The 13,699-nt window shown below is 44.7% G+C and overlaps 1 protein-coding gene across 1 annotated transcript in view; it reads left to right on the top strand.

Moving 5' to 3' along the window:
• The first annotated feature begins 8,911 nt into the window (after positions 1-8,911).
• LOC119660370 (NACHT and WD repeat domain-containing protein 2) overlaps positions 8,912-13,699 on the top strand; it is a 30,661-nt gene continuing 25,873 nt past the window's right edge. Inside the window, exons 1-2 of the mRNA XM_038068886.1 lie at positions 8,912-9,063; positions 9,121-9,209. Of these exons, the coding sequence (XP_037924814.1) occupies positions 8,961-9,063; positions 9,121-9,209 (192 nt within the window). The 5' untranslated portion in view covers positions 8,912-8,960. The remainder of the gene's footprint in view (positions 9,064-9,120; positions 9,210-13,699) is intronic.

The following is a 13,699-nucleotide window of genomic DNA, read 5'->3' as shown; positions in this document are numbered from 1 at the left end:
ATTAGTCCTTTGATCACCTCGAAAACTACTCTGGGTACCTGGTCACTGTGGCGTAGAGGGAAATAAAATAAAAATAAAATTTAGCGAAGGAGGGGTCAATCTCGCCTATGCCGGGACCAGAACCAGCAATTGGAGTGTCGGTAGCATTGGCTAAGGTTGTCTTCAAAAACTGGGAACAGCTTCCCACAATGACAGGTGGCAGAGTCTAAATTTATCCTGTCGGAAAGCAGAAGGACTTGCAGGTGTCTTGTGGGCATTCTGACAGGCCATAATTCACTAGCTGGGCATATGTTCAGAATAGGAATTACTCAAGATGATACGTGTCCCTCCTGCGGAAGCGGAATCCACGGAGCATTTCCTATATGAATGCCCCGCCTTTGGACGCATCAGGCATCAGATCTTTGGTGCCGATGTTCTCCAGTTGCAACGGGTAGTATCACATCCACTAACGAAAATCCTGCGATACGCTAACGAATCGGAAATATTCTGTTAGACGGGGGTGACGAGTAAAAGGGCCAACACGGTCTAAGTGTTCAGAAGCTGTAGCTTCTCCCCCACCACACACACACACACACACCATTGGGGCTCGTCGGCCACCTTGGGAGAGTGGATTCCACTGCACTCCGTAATGTGTCACCAATCCGGTGCCACTTGCGCCTTCTGATAACATCACCAGGCTTGTGCGCCAACCAAATTCTTCGTTTGTAACAAATGAATGACACGACGTAGATAGGTGTTGACGAAGGTTTGGAGCTTTCGAGTAACAGTGGGGTCACTTTCATATACTGGTACCGAATAGGAATACTGAAAGCACACTAGCACAGAACAGCTCAACTTGACCTTGGTGTTGAGATAACTGCATTTCCAGATTTTATACAAGGCCGGTGCCACCATCGGCAGAAACCATGCCTCCTTGGTATACGAATTGATCGACATCTTCGATGCTCTACCCATTAATGCAGTTAGGGAGGGTGCCATGACCCATCACACTAAGAACCTTGGTTTTGTTGGTGTTTATTTTCAGTCCAACTCTACTTCCCTCTCTTTCCAAATCCCGAGTCATTTGGTCAAGGTCCATGACCCGGTGAGAGAGCAAACAGATGTCAGCATAGTTGAAGTGTTTGAGGAAAGATGTCATCGTCCATTGAATTCCTCCACGTCCTCCGGACAAAACGGCAGCATCACCGATAAAAAAAGCTAACTCAAAATTAACTGGGATTTAACCTCGGTGCAGAACATGATATTTTATACTATCATATGTCCGAGCGCAATGCTGACCACTTTGCCTCCTACAGTGTACTGTAGTGTACCGTTACGGTACGGTACTCTAACACACTTCAAGACCCTGATCCAATATGGATTGTTGCGCCAACGATTATTATTATTATTCCGAGTTATCACAATCTCGGCAGATGCCAGATTTTACCTAATACTAGCACTAAGTGCCAAGCATTTAGACTCGGACGATCCTACCTACTTAAAAACTAAAGGGGCGCTGGTGGTGGTGACCGGTGGTAGGCAACATGGAGCACGTACAACATCGAGCATTATTATCATTATATGTCGCTATGATAATAGCTATTAGTTTCTCCGTACCTACCGTCCTACCACTCCTGCGCAGAGCACTCCAAATACACTCCCTGTTCACGCTATCACAAACTTTCTCGAAATCAGTGAACAGCAAGTGAAGCGAAGATCTAAACTCTGCGCACTGCTCTAAGATGATCTGTAGGGTGTTGATGTGGTAAATGCAGGAGGATCTCGAGCGAAAACCAGCCTGCTCTCTGCCGATCAAACTTTCGAGATGTTCCTTAATGCGTTCCAGGATCATTTTAGCTACTATCTCTGCAACGGCTGGAAGCACACAGATACCATTCCAATTGTCACATTCGAAACGGGTGTCCTTATTTGGAATGTTTAGGATCATCCCCTTCTCCCACTGCACTGAGATAAATTTTGAATTCCCAAGATTTCTTTACGAATAAAGGTAGCAGATCTGCAGTAACAGCAATTGAAGCGGTAAATAATTCTGCGTGGAAACCGTCACGCCCGGCTTTATTCCGCTTGAGTGCATTGATGGCTGCTTCTGTTTAGAGGAACAGTCCGTATCCGCATGTTACGGTGATTAGCCATTTCATCGACAAGAGGAGGAACTTCACCGGATGTGATAAAGTTAAGAACCTCTTCAGTTGCTTGTCGTCGTGGATGAGAAGTCGTGCCTTAACATCCTTCACGGGACCATTTACGACCACATGCAAGCTCTTTCGTGTTGCGGTATACACTTCTGAAATCATTACGTTTTGCGGTATCTTCTGCTACCTTGACTAGCACAATAGCGAATTCCCATTTGTCACGGCACACACTCCTCTGAAGTTGGTATCGGAGTTCAAGGGCGTCACGCTCGCCATCACTTGCAATAGAGCCTTCAACCCTTTGGTTCATCGATCTGCTTCCACGATTCCGCAGTTAACCAGATCTTATGATGCTCCTTCGGGACGTGACCGACAACCTGTGTAGCACCGGAAAAAGGAGCATTTTTGATGACAGCCCAATGCTCATCGATATTCTCAGGCGGGTTACTCAGTTATCTGCCGTGCAGTCAGCAAGATAGCTCTCCCACTATTGAACGATAGATCATACCCCGTCTCAACCTCACGAGAAATAACGGACGCAACACACAAGTCAAGGTAAACCAACATCAGATAGTGATCCTTTTCGAAGCCGGTGTGAACGCCTGTACTGTTATGCGCATCCAGAAGACAACTCCTGTAGAATTAAACATTTGTATATCTCAGAAAGTAAAGGAATAACCTACCATTTAGGAAGTTGCACCATAATTCATCGATTTCAAAGCTGCCATGATCGAATTCGGTATCCCGACGAAATTGATAAGACTGACCCTGACCAATTCGCGAGACCAGGTAAAAGCAACTGGATCATTCCCGAGACTATTCGACAGCAACAACGGTCTAAGGCAAGGAGATGCAAGAGGCACCATCCTCTTCAAGTCCACCCAACTACTGGCCTACCCTAACGACATTGACATTATAGGAAGAACAACCCGAGATGTACTTAATCCAGATTGAGTAGGCGGCGCAGGATCTTGGGCTGAACATCAATGAAGCCAAGACGGAATATATGGTGGCAACATCAGCACCAAAAACCAACCAACCAACAATATCAAATCGCACTCGTCAAATGAGAACAATGAATTTCTCCTTTCTCCTATCTGGGGTCGAAAATCACAACCGATAACAGCTACGATCATAAAATTCGCACATGGTTGCTGGCAGCAAGCATAGCTTATTTCAGCTTATCAAAGCTGTTTCGCTCGAAACGTTTCACCGTAGGGCAAAAGGTCTTACTATACAAAACAATTATTTTGCCGGTCCCCATGTATTCCTCGAAGACTTGGGTTCTTAGTAAGAAAAGAAGAAAAGAGTTCCCTGCCGCGTTCGAAAGAAGAATCCTCCGAAAAATTGTTGGCTCCCTACATGAAGAAGAACGATTCCGTAGCCTATATAACGACGAAATCTATGCAGGATACCGGTTAGTGCATCGTTGATGATGATGATGAAAGTGAAGGGAACATGGTAAGATGACTTATAGTAAACTGTGTCTCAAACCGCTATTAACAAAGTCAAGCAAGTAGACAGGTGACGATAGCGTACCCCCTCAATGTCGGAAGTAAACTGACTGATAAAACTAATATGTCGAAGTTCGCGAAGGGATGCTTTGTCTGGCTTCCGTTTCAAACCAAAGGTGAATAGCTTATTGTTGCTGGACCCTGTGAACGGCCTGCCTTCAAGGGAATACCGGAAATATTTAATTGCGAGAAACGCAAATGCTGCAGTTCCATTGAGTGGGCTTCAGCTGCTTGGAAAAAAAGCTCAAGGACTGTCAGATTTGTTTCACCATTTGGTGATGGGCAGCCCCTACGTAATGTCTAAGGCGTCGACAAACAAATCTAAGAGTGTACCTTGCTGAGGGGATGCCAGAAATGCAGCTTCCACCAACCGTTATTTGGTGGTTTCTAACGCCTGGACAGCCTCAAGCGGGAGTCTTTGGTCCTCGACCCAGGTGTAGAAAACATCGGTATACCCTGCCACGCATTCTTCTGATATGTCCCAGTTTTTTCTATGTTTCAGGATAACTTCATATCTTCTACCAGAGAGATGTATAGGAATCTAAAAATTAGAAGGCATTGCGAAAACTGGATTCAGTTCTGACAATAACACTTCCAATGATGTGTGCATAAGCTTGAGCAGGTATCGGCAGATATTGCAGTTCACATAGTGGTGAGTCGATCAATATACTCCACAAAAGTGGCAAGAGCACACCACCTTGGCGGCAGCCTTTAGTCACCTCCGTTGTTAGGTAGCGATCAAGACCCACTTCAACACACAGGAATCTCTGCATTAACATAGCGTAGATCTACCTAATTAAAGGTTGATTAAGTTGCATGCTTTCTGGCGGCATCACAAAGCTTTAAGAAAGGCGCACAATCAAACGCCCGTGCAATGTCCACGAATACCCCCATCGCGTATTCGTCTTTCAGAGTTGCGCTCTTTATTTTTGAAACCAAAGAGTGGAGAGCAGAACATGACTTTCCACGCTGGCAAGCATGTTGATTTTCATTTAGTGATTGCGACCTTAGCGCCTACTCGCGAACGTTACACTCAACCAGTCTCTCCAGTCATTTAAGCCAAAATCAATTTTGAATTTCACTGGTCATCTTTCCGGGCTTAGGTATGAAGACAACCTTAACTGGCTGCCAAGAGGTGCGGTTGCAGCTCAGAGCAAGACTTCCTCGAAAAACATTTCTTAAAACCTATTCTAAGAGCTCTACACCCTCCTTCGTTGTGTAGATGCCATCCACGCCAGGTACTTTCTTGTGTTCAATAGATAGTATAGCAGCTCTTGCCTTTTCATTGGTAACAAGCGCTCTTGCAGTGTCCCAATTCCCCTTGCAACACTTTCGTGTTGAAAGGACGATCTTCATTCTTTGTATTACAGGCCGTCCGCCTGCAATAGTTAGACTAAATTCTAAGTAACGGTGATCTGAGACTCTAACAACTTTGAAGTGCAGATTGTTATGTTTCTTCTCTTCTTCTTGGCCTCACGAACATAGGGGCACACCCTACGTTGGTGGTCATCACACCAAATGAAGTGATAAAATCAAACAGCCTCTCTCCTCTACGATTGCGTTTGCCTCTGCCCCAGCAAATATGCTTAGCGTTCGTATCACAACCTTTTAAGAATTTAAGACCACTTGGTTCTACATAGACCACCAGATCCCTTAGTTTTTGAGTCGACTGAGAACACAAAAAATCGTAAGGTAATTAAGCAGAGGCAACTCATTCATCGGAACACGGAAGTGGCAGTAGATAGGCCACACATTAAGGAGGGGCGATAATTGCACTGCGGGCCATACCATGCAGTGGAATCCATTCCTCCAAGGTGGCCGACGAGTGGGTCGCCCCAGGGGCACTTGGCGCACAACAGTAGAGGAGGAGTGCGAGCTTCTCGGGGAGTCGTGGGAAGAGCTGAAGGATATTTCAGGTAACCGCGAGGGATGGCACGTAAGTGTGGTTGACGTACTATATTCCACCAAGGGGTGAAGAGCAACCAGATATGATGACTATATTTGGTGTAAAAAAATGTACAGCCCCCTTCTGCATATATGGGGGCCTCCCCCTAAAATTCAATATAGAATGATGTAACGCACTGTATACGTGAGGGTTCATAAGAACCTTCCCACCAAATTTGGTATCAATCGCTATTACCGTTTCTGAGAAAAATGCGTGTGACAGTTAGACAGACAGACAAATAGATAGACGCCATTCTTATTGATTCGATGATGGCCCCATCGAAGTAGATACTGCAACAAATGATAATGAGGAGGTAACGAACCTGGATTCTCCACTCAGGTCCGTGAAGACAGATGGACCACCAGGTATTGATTTCGGCTATACCGGGCCCAGCAAAGAAGAAGCGGTGCATGCCAACGATGGGAATTGATGCAATATTAGCAAAAGTTCGCAGGGTATAAAGTTGCCTGAAGGAGATGGCTAATACCCTGAACACGCTCTACGAATTCGTCGAGCCGAAGCATAATGTTCATCACTATATTAAGGTGGTTGTTCGAAACGTAAGCGGCCTGGGAGACAATGGATCAGTTGAATGCAGAAGGGAGAACTACTCCTGGAACTTCGGAAAACGCAGGACGAAAGGACACTCAATTACTTGAACTCGGTTGGTCACCTAAGAATCTAGGTGGGGAAGTTACAGTAAGGCAGTTAAGGGAACTAAACCTATTTTAATAAGGTTTTGTTTTACACAAAATCTTAGAAAGGACTGACGAAAAGCGAATTGTTCATAAATGGAACATTAATTTTTAATTCGAATGTCAATGCATGACTTAAAATGCAGCAAATTCGCGCGAAATTACTAATTTTGATACTTATAGCCGAATTTCCACGAAACTTGACAATACAATCCGCGATACTATCATCTCTGCTGGTGTACAATTTAGAATTTAGAACTCCTAGGTTGAACTTAAGGGGGGAGGGTATTCCAGTCAATGTCAAAAAGTTGGAAATATACTATTCATCATCATCAACGGTGCAACAACCGGTATCCGGTCTAGACCTGCCTTAGTAAGGAACTCCAGATACCTCGATTTTGCGCGAAGGTCCACCAATTCGATATCCCTAAAAGCTGTTTGGTGTCCTGGCCTACGTCATCGCTCCATTTCAGACAGGGTCTGCCTCGTCTTCTTTTTCTACCATAAATATCGCCATTATAGACTTTCCGGGCTGGACCATCCTTATCCTTATATACGGATTAGGTGGCCCGGCCACCGCAACCTGTTAAGCTGTTGAGTTGTAAGAGCTTTGACCTTATGGTGAGAAGTTTCGAGCAAAATAGTTTTTGTAAGCTGCAATAGGCTTTGTTGGCTGACAAAAACCGTTCGCAGATGTTATAGGTTGTGATTTTCGACCCTAGATAGGAGAAATTTTCAAAGGTCTCAAAGTTGTAATCTCCTATCTTTGTTGTTTTCGTTTGACCAGTGCGATTCGACGCTGTTCGTTCTTTGCTTTTTGGCGCTGACGTTGCCATGTACTTCGTCTTGCCTTCACTTATGTGCAGCCCGAGATCTCGATGAAGGTAGATTGTACATCTCGTGTTGTTCTTCCCATAATGTCAATATCGTAGGCGTATTTGGGTGGACTTGAATAGAATGGTACCTCTTGCATTGACATCTCCATCGCAAATCACTTTCTCCAGGACCAGATTAAAAAGGACGCATGAGAGGGCATCCCCTTAGACAGTTGTTGATGTTGAATGGTCTCGAGAGTGATCCTGCTGCTTTTATCTGGCCTCGCATATTAGTCAGGGTCAACCTAGTCAGTATTATTAATACCGTCAGGACACCGAATTATCTCATGGCTGTGTACAGTTTTACCCTGGCCATGATGTCATAGGCGACTTTAAAGTCGACAAAAAGATGGTGCAACTGATATCCATATTCCAACAGTTTTTCCATCGCTTGCCGCAGAGAGAAAATCTGATCTGTTCCTGAGTTACCTGGAGTGAAACCTCTTTGCTATGGGCCAATGATGTTCTAGCCGTATGGGACTATCCAGCCTAGCAAGATAGTGGAGAATATCTCATAAATGGTACTCAGCAACGTGATACCTCTATAATTGCTGCACTGCGTGATACCTCCCTTTTGTGCATGGGACATATAATGCCTCGTTGCCAGTCGTCAACCATTGTTTCGCTGTCCCATACCTTGAACATCAGTTAATGAACCACTTGGTGTAGTTGGTCGCCTCCATATTTAATCAATTCCATTCCCTATCCTTATGTAAGCTATGGGAGCCGACGTATCGCCTGAATACGGGCTGCGATATCATACCTGGGACAGGCTTCGAGGGTCCGCTCAACTGTCCGTTGTCATTGCCGGGTTCGTCGTTTTAAATTCCACCCTGTCCGAGGCTCCTTCCGTGACTTCATAACATCGGTTTTCCACGTAAGGTTGTCAACCCTACCCAACCCCCAACCTGGAGAACCAGTTGGTGTAATTTGTCCCATTTTTAGGCACAGGAGACTGTCTTTCATCCTTCTCTGCCTGCAGCTTTTCATTAAGAAATAACTCCCAGCGATCACCACGTGTAGGTGGGGATAAGGTTTGGTAGTAAAGCTATTGGTGTTGGTTCAGCAGGCGTTTCCCAGGGGTTATGCTCCATCATGGTTACCAATGCACGTTTCGCCATGTGACTTATACTACCCTTTTACCGTCATACTATTAGTAAGTTTATTTGAACTGACATCAGAATGGAACATATTTTGAGGCCTAGATTTTATATAACCCTGATTTTTTTGTGATTTTTGGGGTTGGACACTTTTTACATAAAACCTTAAAAACACTTGTCAACTATTACAGATATTGAGCAGCAACCCTACCTTTTCCTTGTTCATTCACCTTTACAATACCAAACTTTGCCAGGCAGCAGATCGTAACTATGAATGTAGAATCTCAAGTTCAAGTTCCAAACGAGCAATGGTTATTCCACATGCAATTGAATGAGTCCATTCACTTCCTCAGGAAATGCTCAATGAAAACCATCCCCCACAATCCCACCTGTTGCTGCTCTTCAGTGAAAGTAGTAATCTATCGAACGAACAAGGTCGCCCTTCAGGCGAAGCAACAGGTTTCCCCAAAGAACTTCGTCAAAACAAACCATACCTGTGTTGTCCTTAGTAGTAGATATGCTTCCACATATTGCAAGCTACAACTATAGCAACGTCGCTTTGGAAGCATCGATCAAACAGTTTCTTCGTGAAACCATAATAAAGCATTTTTCAAGAAGTAGTTTCACAACCTTCTAGTCATCGGGTCAGATAAGACGTATTTTAAGTTTGTGGAATTTAAGGAAAAAATAACTTGTGAAATGGACGATCGAACGGTGGATTTGATATTTGCAGGCTCCCTTGAGTCCTTGCCTCCGGTCAGTTCGAAAATTGTTCGGATTTTCACTAGTTCAACCTTTACAGGTAATTTCTTATTACAGTCAGATTAGGGGGGTTACATAATATTGAACGCAATTCCAGATACAACAATGGAACGGAATACGCTAATGGCCAAATGTTATCCTAGGATCAAGGACTATTGTCGAGAGAAGCATGGCCTGGAATTTCAGGTAAGAAGACAGAATTAGCAGTAAAAATGTGTGCCCACAGTGACACTTTAGTCAATATTTGCTTATGAGTTGAATAATGGGAAAACTTGGAGTGCTAAGAGGCTTCTGCAGTGCGGCTTCTTCCGCAAAAGAGAGGGGGCAAATGAATATTAACTGTGAAAAGTTAGGGCCGAAGTGAATATTAATGGAAGTTTTAACACTAATGAGTCATTAAGTAAATTGCTGCAGTCCTTCTTCGTTTTATAACTCAGTGATCCTTGCCTAAAAAGGTTACAGTCCAGGAGGCTCACTGGTGCCAGGTACCAAACAGGCAATCACTAAGCCGAAATTACTTTTCCACTTTTCACATTCATATGTTCATGTCGCTAGTCCTTTATGCTTCCACACACGAGCCCATATGTATTCCATTTCATGTGAGAAGAAGTCAGGAGCAGTTTTGAACTTCATTTAATTGAAGGATAACATGTAACCCATTTGTTATTGGCAGGAGCTTGTGTGTTGGCACCTAACTCTTAAAAATCGGCTTGAGTGCATGTTAGAAGTTGCTCGACATAAATCAGGCAAGTGTCAACAATTTGTCACGAAAGTGTTTCTAGTTCTTGGGGAGTAGATATCTGGAATGAACGACTTTGGAGCATATCGTCTTCGATATGCTATGTGCCGCTCTTTTGAGTTCAGCACAACCTATCATGAGAATGCTGTTTAACTTTGGGGCAAGCATGTGATGAGCTTATTAATGACTAACAATGAGGACGTCGGCAAGCAGTAAATTGTGTACTTAACCCAGTTACAATCAAAAATAGATACTTATCGTTCTAATCACGGAATATAATTGAAACGTTCCTCATTCATGTAGAAAAAACACCGCGTCGCTGTGATATTTCGAGGGGAAACCGGAAGCAAGGTGTAAGGGGTGTTTCTGGTGTTTTCTGAAGTAAGAGGGAAGGAGGGACTCACCTCCGGGGCTGGAGTTTTCTAAGCAGAATAGAGAATTTAACAGAACCAGGATGAATGACCAAATTTCGGAAGGGGGCGTATTATTTTCTATCTACAGCCCCATTAATGATAGTCCGTTCGCGCTAGCTTTTGCCGTTTAGTAAGTAGTCTCCTAAGTGGATAACCACCAATCTAAAATTTTGGCCTTTGTCCAGTCAGCAAATTGGGTTTCTAACCTGTAAGAAAATTGCTTCAGAAGTATCAGCTATGATTTAGGACAATCTACTCACGGTCATACGTTACCTGGCAACTGAAAATCAATCTCAAATCGGGTTCAAAGAATCCCTCCACTGATACTCCTACCGTTGAAATAGAATCTATGATCATATAGTCCAAGAATTCGGACACTAACTACCTGATACCTTTGGCTATCGGAAACTGTTTATAACTTGTTTCTGGAATGTGCTCCTCGACAACCGCATCGAGGGATCTTTAATGCTCACCTTCTCCAACCTCAATCAAAATTCCGGCAATATAGACTGGACATATTGAGCCTAAGCGGGAGGGAGAACACTCCCCTCCGCTGGAAGCCAAATGATAACAGACCCGAATCCGGTATCAGACGGCTCCTGACGACTACTGCAAGGCGCGACCTGCAAGCTGGTTTCTGACAGGAACTTGACATCACAATTATCCAATGCTAGCAACCAGTGGAAATTTTGAGTACAGTGAAGAAGGATGCTTTTAATGAGCAATTACATGCAGTTTAGGAGAATCTTGGTAATGGCGAGATTGTGATACTGCGCATCTTCCTCGAACATGTGATGAGAGACATGATTTTGGTGTAACAAAAATGTTGGAAGGCTTGCACCATTCCGTAATTTTACCGCTTCATAATTGGCGGTACACTGTTCGAGCACAGAGGCTTCCATAAAGTCGGTTGGATTTCGACTGACCTGGAACGAACATCTGATCAGATCGACCATATCACGATTAGCAGTAGTTAGCAATAGTTTGCTGACTGTGTATACCAAAAGAGGTAGTTAAGTTAAGTCCTTGAGGGTTTTACGTGAGCACCTGTCTGGAAGACTTAATTCCACGGTCTTTTTAGGACACGGATTGATTTCGTGACCACAATCAAAGCCCCGCTGAGACAAGCAACAACGGTACCAGTCTATACCAAGTACATGGCTTAGCATTCATACTGGTGGATGCAAGACCTACCTAAATCTCTACCGAACTAAGGAGTACGGCACCCATGTTGAAACGGAGCACCACGCCGAGGCCCGAAGGTCTCTTCTCGCTTGAGCATAACCACAACCCCCATGAAACTTCCATTAGGGGGCCAACCACAAACAACCGAGCTGTACTCACATACAACGGGAGTTTACCCGAAGTATAAGAGTCCAGGAGCTATCCCGGTTCCCATGGTACCAGTATACCCCTGGTAAGGTTTCGTGATCAAATTGCCACTTCAAATGAGTCCCCGTGCAGACTCGGGATCGCCCTGATTAGACCTTTGGAGCATCCGCCTACTGCATCACGGCCGGCGAGCCAAAGTGAGTACAGCGTCTCCCGGTGCCACTACTATGGAGGTTCTCCTCGCCCACTTGGTTTTAGTTTGGCCGACAGGGTTGCCGCCCCGTCTTCCTTACCGTCACCTCTGAGCACCACCAAAAGTGGTAGTGACATCGCCTCGAAATGGATCATCATATTATGGTCGATTATCTTCACTTGCGTGTCGCTACTACATCAAGGAAATAGAGCGTTGGCCAAACACATTCGATACGGCCATCTACATTATCCAGTTGTTGACCAGCATTAGGAAAATGTTATTGCTGCACAAACGACACAAACTAGATAGTCATCAAAAGGGTGTTTACCTCTGGTGCGGATAAAATTGTCGGCTATGCTTTAAAGCGACATTCCAAGACAGTTGGTTGGAGGTGGTTGACTGATAGACGAATGTTAGGAGCTGAGAGATCTATTGATGCCGGCGAGCGATTTATACGGTCACTGAATGTTGGATACCAGTCGACTCAGCTGTGAATGAGTGAGTAGATGAGGGAAATCAAGCTAACAATTTGCTGACCACATTGCCTCCTACAGTGTACCATAGCCCTGTATTGTACCATTACAGTCTTGAATTATATGCTCTATTACACTGCAGCCCTAGAAAACAAGTTCCTCCCGAAAACTTGGTATTCGTCAAAAATCACCACTAGCGACGGAGACGGTATTGCGTTTCAATTCCATAAGATATTTAAATTACTAGTTCTCAGCACTCTGTTTCCACCGAGAGTTATAGGGTCTGTATCACTGGGATTGGACGTCAAAAACTTTGTTTTGTTAAGATTAGCATCAGGCTACACCTCATTATATATATTTACCATTTACCGCTTTGTTTTTTTTTAGTGGGGTAGGTAAATGCATTTAGGCACACAGTGTTAGACTCCCGCAGCGGTACGTCGTCGGACTACCAACTAAACACCTCCCCATCGTCAGAGAGCTATCCTTGGAAGCGTTTGTCACATTACTTCAAATCAGGGAATTGCTCTAACCAGAGAGAGGAGGAAGGGAACTGTCAGTTCAAGAAACCCCCTGCTATCTGGCTCCTCCAACGGTGGAAGCCAACAAGGCTCCATCTCAGCGCCCTTCAGCATCTCCTCAACAATGTTGTCTGGAGTGAGATCCCCTGTGTTTAGATAGAGCTGCTGAAGAATTCCATCCCATCTTTCACAAGAAAAAAGGTTGTGCTGGGCGGCGTCCACTACTCCATTGCAAAACACACAATCCGGAGATGGTCCCTTCCCAATCTTGTGCAGGTAAGACTGAAACGCTCGATGCCCACTTAAGAACTGAGTAAGGAAATAGTCAGTCTCCCCATGCTTCCAATTCAGCCACGGACCTAAGTTGCCGATGAGCCGCTCAGTCCATCTGCCACTAGTTTCTTTTTGCCAAGTGAGTTACCGCACATCTAGGGTGCGTTGCCTTTCTTTATGAGCAACCACCTCCCTTGGCTTTTTTCTCCTTTGCGTTTGTATATGGTTTTACGCTCCTTAGTAAGAAGGGCAAGGGGGATCACTGCCGGGATCGCCACCACCGCTGCCCGCAAAGCTCACCGTCTCTGCACTTGCGCGAGACGCTTATGATATACCTCTTTGCCAAGAGCGTCAGCCCATACCTCTGCGCCGTAGAGCCAAACAAACTGCGTTGAACTCATCAGGAGACGCCGCTTGCTAGACGTAGGACTCCCAATATTTGCCATTAACCTAGCTAACGCCGGAACTCCAGCTGCAGCCTTGTTCGCTTAATTTACTCAAAAAAGCTCATCTTTGTTTCATGAGTCAGTCCAAGGTACTTCACCGTTGGTTTTGACTCGATTATCGACTTGCTAAACAATATAGGACGCAGGGTCGGAATTCTCTTTTTAGTCAGGATGATTACTTCAGTTTTTTCCAGTGCAAGGCTGAAACCATGAGCACTCATTCATCCGCTTATCCATCGCATCAATTAGCCAAGTCTCATTTGCGCCTGTTCAACAGTGCGTCGAG

The sequence above is a fragment of the Hermetia illucens genome, chromosome 6 (genome assembly GCF_905115235.1).
Source record: "Hermetia illucens chromosome 6, iHerIll2.2.curated.20191125, whole genome shotgun sequence".
Lineage (NCBI taxonomy): Eukaryota > Metazoa > Arthropoda > Insecta > Diptera > Stratiomyidae > Hermetia > Hermetia illucens.
This window is presented reverse-complemented; position numbering and strand designations above follow the sequence as displayed.